This window comes from Chenopodium album, chromosome 27, assembly GCF_948465745.1.
Source record: "Chenopodium album chromosome 27, dcCheAlbu1.1, whole genome shotgun sequence".
Taxonomy (NCBI): domain Eukaryota; kingdom Viridiplantae; phylum Streptophyta; class Magnoliopsida; order Caryophyllales; family Amaranthaceae; genus Chenopodium; species Chenopodium album.
The window spans coordinates 4839197-4849041 of NC_137860.1; the positions used below are offsets into that span (position 1 = coordinate 4839197).

The 9845-nt window shown below is 34.3% G+C and overlaps 1 protein-coding gene across 1 annotated transcript; it reads left to right on the forward strand.

Moving 5' to 3' along the window:
• The first annotated feature begins 2051 nt into the window (after positions 1-2051).
• On the forward strand, positions 2052-5594 carry LOC145621430 (uncharacterized). The gene is made up of 4 exons (XM_081676160.1): positions 2052-2194; positions 4003-4156; positions 4984-5136; positions 5240-5594. Exons 1-4 carry the CDS (start codon positions 2143-2145, stop codon positions 5325-5327), a joined length of 447 nt encoding a protein of 148 aa, XP_081532286.1. The 5' UTR covers positions 2052-2142; the 3' UTR covers positions 5328-5594.
• Positions 5595-9845: the final 4251 nt, after the last annotated feature.

Genomic DNA, 9845 nt, shown 5'->3' on the forward strand with positions numbered 1-9845 from the left:
GTTAGTGGGTTTCTTTTTTTTGAGAAGAAAATGGAATATAATCGTTGTTTTTTCATCATTTCATTCAAAATTTTACTTGAAGGTTTCTTGTAAGAGAAAGACACGAGGCATTATTACGGGCAATATTTGCGGAAGCAAGGCGCCTAATGTCGGTACTTCATGCTAGCTTAAGGCTTAAACAATCTATAATAGCATAATCCTTTTTGGGATTCAAAGGGTCTTTAATTTGAAAAGCGATACTCGGATTATGTCAAGAACATAGTAAAGTCGAGGTTCTAATTGTAGGTTTTGGTTTGAAGGGTACAACTTGTCTCAAGTTTAAATAGTTTTTGTTTTGTCGATATTATTTAATGAAATGATGTGAGTTATATTGCAATGTGAGTGGTTTGTAGTAGAAATGATAAGCTTCACTAAATCACTAGGCTAACCACGAGCTTATATCAAAAAGAGAGTATGACTATAGATAAAGCTTAGCAAGGTTCCATCCTAAAATCAATTGGTGATAGGTGGAGTAGCCCACTAATCTTATAAACGAAAATGAATTATTTTTCCTCCCAAATCACTTGTAAGAGTTGTAACTATTGTAAGCTACGTTTCCATCATTCCCCTTCACTTGTGAACAATTTTAGATATTACAATATGGACATATAACAAGCTTGCTCATTAACTATATCTAGACTTCTAACATAATGTCAACTGGTATCTACTTATGTCAATCCACCATTTTATTTGTTTATGTGCTCCATACGACCATAAAAATCTTCAAATCCTTACCATCATGCATTTTGTAAAGCTTTGGGTCCTCCTTCATTTGATGTTAATAATGAGCCAATATAGTTGGCTTTAATATCTTGACAATTTTCTATGAGTCTACACAAGTCCACAAGAAGGAGGGTATGTATAATTGTATGGCTATGTGTAAAGCTTAACAGAATTCCATCATAAAATCAATTGGTGATATGATGAGGAGGCCACTAATTTTATAGGTAAATCTATTGGTGATATGAGAAGAGAGGTGTGAGAAAAAATTTATTACTCGTAGTGAGTAGTAGAAAACCCATTAACATAAGACAAAAGGTACAATTGCACATGAAAAAGTAAGGAAATTGAGTATGGGCCTGTTCTCTGCAGCTTATTTTCAGTTCAGTTCTTATTTTAATTTCCTTCTCTCATAAAATATTCAGTTCAGTTCAGTAAATCAGAACAGGGCCTATTCAAATTGTAAAGCAAAGATAATTTTGTCCAAAATTTATGACTAAAAAAAGAAAGATAATAAATGCAAAGAACAAAAAAGAACACCTTAAATAATAACGTAAAAAAACAAAAGGGGACAGAGGGAATACAACAATAATATTATGATTAACAATAATAATACTAATTGACTAATTATTTAACTAATTGAGAAATGTGGAGATTATCCCAACATGCTAACAACACGTTTTTGTGTGCGGCTGGCCACACCATGTGACCGCTTGTAAAGAAACAAAGTAACCCTTATAACACTGACCAAGTAACCCCTCTGACCGACCCCTATAACATTGACTTAGTAACCCCTGTAACACTGACAAAGTGACCCCTATAACACTAACGAAGTAACCCCACCAATGCCCACGTATAAAAGTTGGTGTTTAAACATAGATGTTTAAATTAATAAAATAAATAATAATTTAAATAAAACCTTTGGCCGGTTCGCTATGAATAATCTCACCTTTATATTATTATTTAATAATTTTATCTTTATAGGGGATTTTCTTCTATTGGCTCCTTATGATCTGTAACTTGTACAATATGGGTAAATAGTTTTATAATGGGGCTAGGGTAATGGTTAGGGTTTCACGGTGGTTGACGAGTGGCTGATGAGTGGTGGATTTTTTTTTTTCAACAAAATATAAAATGACACATGACATGTTAACCTATCAAAACCAATTACCTAGGTTAAGGACCAATAGAAGAAGATCCCCATTCGTGGGATTATTATCGGCGAAATGTGGGATTATTAAAATCAAAATTTTCAAAATAAAAAGAGATTTACAACATGCCAATTATGCCCTTGTAAGATATACTTGGTACAACTCCCAAATTACAGCGACGAGAAAAGGGGATAAGGATTAAGGAATAAGGATCATAGCTTTGAGCACAAAGATGGTGGTTGCCTTTCATAACCATTCAATTTCGCTCTTCCCTTCCATCAGAGGTTAGCTTCATCCTTCAATTTCCTCTCTTTTTCTGTGTTACTTCTGCTTAATTTTGCTTTGTGTTTTGTTTAATTGTAATTAGTCGTATTTATGGTTCCTTTCAAGTTTGTGTGGTACACCAACTCATTTTTCTATGTTACTAATTCATTTACAAGATTGCAATTGCTAGTTTAAATTACACTATAAACGTGACAATTAAATACGGACGACGAGGGAGTATATAATCTTAGCTTTATTAACATGCCTATAATTATAATTATAGCTGTAATAATATATAATATGGGTCTCATAGATTATAGTTGAAATTAATCTAGTAAAGTGATTATATTTTTTGGTATAGTTCGATACCCATTTTATACATTAATGGTAAAGTTCGAGTTTTTGACAATCTGAGGTGATGGTATAATTGGTAACATAAAAGAGTAATTCAATATTTTTATCATTTTATGTCCATGATCAAGATTTGTGACCTTAGAAATCCTACACAAAACTTTTAAACAGATGATTCAACAACTCAAAACATAATGTAATCATGTAGATGACAAGTTGCTTACCAGATTACTTGGTAATAAATAAATAAATAAAGAAGTTAATTAAATCTCGTCTGTATCATTGCCCTTAGTGGCTCCCTATATATCGAAAAACTACTCAAAACATAAACTTACACATAAGTCCCTACTACATTGACTGATTGACGTCGTCATGTACATTGGAGAGATTGTAAAATATTGCTATCTCTGATCTGATCTTCTAGGTGACGTTGGTTTCTGCTTATTTCATCTTTGAAAGCAATATATAAAAACCCATTTAGTATGAGGTGATAGGTGAAACAAATGGTTCTCCATAATATGTGTGTTTAATGTTGTTAGGAATCAGAATACTGCCCAAGCAAAGGCACTTAACAATGTCCATGGTATTAGAAATGCATTTCCATTTCCAAATCGTAGATTTCTATTACCACTCATTTTCGTCTTCTCCTTCCAATATCACACAAACCCGTTACTTGAGCTTTTCAATGAGGTAGCTTATCACCAATTTTTTCAGCTGTGTGGCATGTTTCCCTGTGTATCAAGACTGAAAAAGTTAAATGTAGTGTCAATTGAGAGTTGGAATAAATTGACTGCCAAGCCAAAGGAATTATATATGTGCTTGAGCTTTTCTATGAGGCTAAGAAACTGCCTTTTTATATCAATATTTTGCAGTTTTCTTATTGGTTTGGGTTCACTATTCCTCTCCTATCGCACATGGTATCAGTTTAGCATGGTTTTGTCTGTTCAATGTTTGAGTTGAGAACTCGAGTTATTAGACAATAATTGAGAATAGTAACGATCTTGAGGGGGTAATGAGGTAGCTAAGCAAGGTAGACTGGGAGTTATATGTCTCATTCTTTAAATTTTGCACCATTTATTTGAGTTACTTTGGGAAGAAAACTAATTATCATTAAAAATTGATTAATCTTTATACATTCGATGTCAAGTTCTAGCTTAGGCCTTAAAATGATGTACTACATGAAGTGATGAAAAAAATTTGGTTTTTCCCCATTCAAGAGGACTACACTGATTAAATAGTTATTTTAAAATATAGCATGTAAACAGGCATATTTTAAACTGTTTCACAGTGTAGTTGTGTAGTGAGGCTTGATGTCTTTGTAGTTATGCTGTTTTTCCTTTTAAAATAAAATTTCTTGCTTACTTACCCAAAAAAAAAAAAAATTAAATAAAATAAAATAAAATTGTTTTGCCCTGAACATGGTCATTTAGTAAGTTGTCTTGTGATTTTCATTATGTTAATGTAATGAAGTGGCTAGGATCCCAGGGCTTAAAGTTGCAAGATCACAGAAGGAAATTCTTCAGAATATCTTCTGCATTGCCAGAAACAGTTGTGTCTGTGACAATAGCAACTGCAGTTGTTGGTGCTGCGACCACAATCCTCATTAAAAGAACCCAACAATCTGAAAAAAGGTGTGTGCTAGTGTGCTACTTCTTTCTGTTTTAAAAGTAGATATTATTTTATCTGGTAATCAAGTTAATCAACCTGTAGTTGAGGATTTGTACTGATCTTCTGTGCTTCAGGAGAGGTCCTTTTCATATTTATTATTTTCCAGCTTCTGGCCAGGATCTTTAAATATTGAATATATATCATTAACTGTGTGTGTGTGGTAGTGACTGTTAGATTCCAAATGTTAACACGGCGTATTTACCTGTGACTCGGGTGCATTGGATTAGTGCCTAAAAGTAGTGTACCATTACTATATGTGATAGTTTACTGTCAACTTTGTCAATATTCTGATGGTTCCCCTGACTGAAGTCAGAAGAGACTAGTACTCTAAAAGAAGCAAGAGCTTCATTGCATCAAGTCTAGCCTATGCAAATTTATCTGCTTTGCTGCTGCCTAGATTTTGATATCAGCAACTTTGAAAATGAACTCAGCTTTCAATATCCACGAATTTTAGCAATGCATGCTAGAGGCCAGCATACAAAATTTGTTGGTTTTGATTTTGATGTTATAGAGTTATGAATGTTGACCATCCAATCTGTACCTAAATCAGCTCCAATAGATCAATACAATAATATGCTGTGGAACTGTTAATTGTCTGCAAATGTGTGAGATCTGTATGCTTATATGCTTGAATATTATGGATTAAACTTTAGATGTATATTTTTATTCCACCTCTTAATGCTGTGTGATTATTGACCTCTGTTTTCTGCTGAAATGGGATTTAATCGAATTATGTTTTTCTGTTGATGACTAAGAGTTAACTGAATTATGTTTTTGTTACTTAATGAAGTCAGACTCCAGTGAAAATCTGTGAAGATTGTAGTGGATCTGGTATATGCCCTGAGTGCAACGGAGAGGGTTTTGTGCTTCAGAAACTGTCAGAAGAAAGGGCTGCAAGGGCTAGGATGATATCTAAAGATGCAGCTACTCGCTATACATCCGGGTAATGATCTCCGTGTAAAAATTAAAAGTAGATCTTCTGATATGTATTATCTTCTTGGTACTCCCTTTTCTATCCTCACAGTGAAGTCACTGATCTGAAACAGGCTTCCTAGGAAATGGAGCTATTGCACAAAGTGTTCAGCTGCTCGATCTTGTAGAACCTGCGATGGCAGTGGAAAGCTGAGTTTGTAATTATCATATCGGTGACATCTCTAGACTCTTAGCTTAATTTTACCTGGATCTTGGCCATTCAGTTCTATCTATCTTCTTATTTTTCTTCCAGCCATATACTTGTACTCCCTCAGTCTGACATTAAAATTTCACAACCTATCCTGCTAAAGTTGTTTTTTCTGGTAAAAAAGAGCAATTTGATAGGAACAAATTTTGTGTCAGATGTACCAGTAATGAACAGGTAAAGTCTAAAGGATAAGAAAGCCTGCTTCATGCCTTCACGCATCACTTCTGTTATTTAATGTATGTGTAGCACTACCCGTAAATCTCAGCATGTTTCAAGGCAAACAATAATCAATAATGCCTACAATAGATCTTCTACAGCACTGTGGATTCTGTGTAAGTTGATGTTGCAGAAGCCAATTTCTAATTTGTAGTTATAATTATCGTGTTTAGAAGAATGTTTCCGTGGTATGATAATGTTTAAGTGGCTGCTCTTCCAAAACAGAAAGACCATCTGGTGCGTACAATTAAGATTTAAGAGATGTAATTGCGTCCCATCACAAGCCAGTGAGAAATTAGCTGGAAATTTTGTAAAAACTGTGATTACTTGAATCAAATGTTTGCTTTGAATCATAAGACTTAAGACATGATCATGGCTATAATAGCTGGAGCAAGACAGTAGTTCATATCTGAAGTTTATTACACATACTATGCATATAGATGAGCTCTTGCTCAACGATTAACCTTTAGGTTGAGAAATAAACAACTGGGCAAACAACCCAAATCACGAATCAAATCGACAACTTTGACTTGTGACTTTGTGAAGCAGAAGAGGATCAGTCTGTAACTAGAAGTAAGAGTCGAAGGAAAAGGTCCTGAAGGTAGCCTCACAAAGTTTTGGTTGCCATTGTCATGATTATGGCAAACTGGTGATTCCTTCTTCTGGAGGTGCCATCCATGATGGTCTTCACTCCACTGATCCCACAATCTAGTTTTTATGCACCATCACAAATATGTCTCAGATATCTCCTAGACAAACTGCAACATGTGGATGTTCAGCAGCTTCAGCTTAATTAGCGGTCATTCACCTGTAGCCTCTGCTCTGGGCCTCTCTGATTGTTAAGATTGGCGGCCAAGGATAAGATCTTGATCAACGCCTTCATCTTGCACGGCCACAATGATAAGAGACCACTGCGGTTGACTCCATCCTGCCTCCTCTGCTGCATCGTGCCATTTTCTGCCTCTCCTTAAGATATAAAAATGTCATGTGCAGCATGTGGCTAGCTCCTCTTTCAATTATCACACATTCACATGTTACAACACTTATTGACTTTATTCTACACATTTGTACTATCATAATTCCTGCATTTATTTGCATATTAGATGGCGTACTAGGTTTAAATAGATGTATATTCACCTAATAATTATAATTTATAATTTGAATAAAGTATTAAATGTGCATTAAAAATAAGAGAACATGATGCAAGGATTGTAGGATACCGTACTGTCACAAGAAAATGAAAATGCCGTACACCCATTTTCATTGACCATTCTTTTATAAAGTCAAACTACTAATCCATCATACTATTGTGCATTTGTGCACTGTAAGCCTGTAATTACTTTTTTCCTACCAAAAAATAAACTTCAACATGTTATTAAGACTAATATTGTAAAGAGCTTGTCACTTGGAGAAAAATACAGGCAAGGTTGGCCTCTTTGATAACTAGTCCCACAACCAGTTTTGCCCTATATTGGTCCAGGAGTTTTCCAAGGTGACAATGTCCAAGATCTTCTCCCTGGCAAACCATCACATGCGGGCGTTCATCCTAGCCTACGCTCACGTCGCTAGCCTTCCTTCTTTACTTGCTTGTAGCCTACTAGCCTCCGCTCCGGATGTGGGGGTTGGCCAAGGAGAAGATCTTGATCAACACTGTCATTTGACTTGTAGATCACAATGATAGGGAGACCTTGGTGTGGGATTGGCAAAGACCACCGGAGTTCACTCTATATTGTGAGAGCATTTATGCATTAAAAGAGACGGAATTAGAAAATGAGATAAAATTTTCATTTTACCAAATTTTTTTTATAAACTATTTACAAAATTTAAAACACTTGTACCTTAAATTTCATATATTATTCAAATTGAGGTTGTCGAGGCTCCCGCCAGTTCCCCTATGTAACCCCCTCTACTTAGAATTTTTCAAGCTATAAGGAATGGTTTGAAAGTAAAGCACTTGAAAAAACACAATCACATTTTCATTGTTTTTTCTTTCATTCATTCCTTATCCTTCCAACTCACTCACATTCGAGTTTAAAGAATGTAATCCTAGTACCTTGCTTTATATGTTTTGGTTGTTTTTGGGAGGTTTAATTTGGTGAAGGTGTATAATTTTGAGAGGATATAAGTAGGACTCTTGGAGTTGACATTGTCATTAGTAAAGTTAATGATTCTTTTCCTTAATCACACTAGTTGTTAATTAAACAAAGTATAATGGAATCCGTTTGGCCGCATCTTTAGTTTTTGGCTTATGGAGTTGTATTAAATACATAATTAAGGACTAATCGTACATATTAAGAGATCAAAGTTTGATGATCCCATGTATTTAAGGAGGGATATTCATTCAACTATGCTCAAGTCAATTGGGAATATTCATTCACTAATTCGTAATCCTTACAAAAAATGCATCTTTGTTGTACTAATATTCATATAAAATTAATAGAGATAGTTAATAGGAGAATATTAAGTTAATTATTCTTTATATATAGTTGACATTTAATATTCTTTACTTGTTATACATAACTTTGTCATTATGCCAAGTTCTTGCGTGTTTGATTCTTTCTCAATACCAAAACTTTTAGGTTTGTATAGTCTTGATGATACATTGACAACTAGAATGTATTCTCGTGACATTTTTAAATTACATTGATACCCTTATATATAAATATCACGATTGATGTTGAGAAATATGAGAGAAAGAGAGAGATTTATTGTCAGAAATAGCATAGATAATTAGATACATAATATATTTATATGAACTTTTTTTTTTTTTTAACAACGGTTGCATTGGTATATGTTGGAGTTGTAATATGCAAATCGGTGTGTTGCTAAGTGAGTGTTCTTACCCTCTAGCGACGTTGTGTGTAAGGAGCTAGCGAAAGAGCTATTGATCACAAGACAAGTAAGTTGCACAAGCCCGAGTTAGCGAGAGAGCTATAGCTCACAAGGCAAATGAGTTGTGTCAAGGCTGAGCTATTATTCGAATGATATACCTGATGCTCGCTTGGCTTTGCTCGCGTTGCTTGCGGCAAGCCAAGCGATAGCTTGCTTGTCCGATCGTGGGCTTAGTGTGGAGGGTTGTTTTGCTTCATTTATTTCCTTTCTTTCTACACACATATATATATACCCTCCTTAGCCCCCATATCGAGAAAGACAATTTGTTATCTCTGAAACCCTAAACTCATAACTACCCTTTGAGATGTGACCAGTTCCTGTAGCACTTCCATCTTTTGGATTAGGATGTATCGGTGGGGGCATATTTCGCTTCTAATGCAGTAGATATTGTTCCGCGATACAATTGTATTATTGAGAGAGAAAATCAAGTATTTGCTCTTTTTCATCCTATTTTATTTATTGGAATTAATATGTTTTTTTTCCAACAGTATATATAGTTATCATTAAACTTACCAGCAATTAATTATCTGTACATGACCTTAGTTGAATATTGAATATAAATTGTGAGAGATCTCGTTTGCGTATGCTGAGGTAGCTACAAACTAATTCATGATATATTAATAATATCCATATCGTGTGTGTTTTTTTAATTTCCCAAAAAAACTCAAACAACCACCCTAAATAAGAGATTTAAACCTAGTTCACGATTATCATGAAAAGAAAATTCATTAAAATTTCATAATTACAAGAATTCATCTTCTTGTTTATAGAAAACACATCATTAGTGCTAAAATTTCATTTCTAATATCCAAATCAGGAGATAAATAATAAAAAGTCAGGATTAAATCAAGCATGTTGTCCCATATCAAACTTTCACCCAATAGCTCATGCATTCATCCCATGTGTCAAGTTATGTTAGTGGATTCCCCTAAGTAAACTTTTTAGATATTTTGTTAATCGATTAAAAAAGCAAGTTGACACGTAGGTTAGCCCGTCATACTTGTACCAAATTTTAAAAATGATGTTTATCCACAGTTCATGACACACCATTGTGTCTTTTGGATCATGTTGGGTTTTAAATGATCACGTGACAAGTTGAGCCAATGTTGTCCTAGACTTAAACAAGCCGCTTGCCAACCTTTGCCCAATTTTAGTTATGGAGCAATTTAATATTTAACTATTTAAGAAAATGAAAACCCCACTATTTGGGTTTAATGAAACAAACTTTCATCTCATAGCTCCAAGTTAGGTGATGAATATACAAGTATAACTAAGTAACTAACTTACTTTTCCATTTCACACCCATTTTTTTATGGTGATCCAAAATCAAACCACATGTGCATCATTTTGCTCTACTTTGATCT

Coding starts and splice junctions, on each gene's coding strand:
- LOC145621430 (XM_081676160.1), top strand. CDS start 2,143: ATGGTGGTTGCCTTTCATAACCATTCAATTTCGCTCTTCCCTTCCATC. Junction 4,157..4,983: donor ACCCAACAATCTGAAAAAAG/GTGTGTGCTAGT, acceptor TACTTAATGAAG/TCAGACTCCAGTGAAAATCT. Junction 5,137..5,239: donor GCTACTCGCTATACATCCGG/GTAATGATCTCC, acceptor GATCTGAAACAG/GCTTCCTAGGAAATGGAGCT.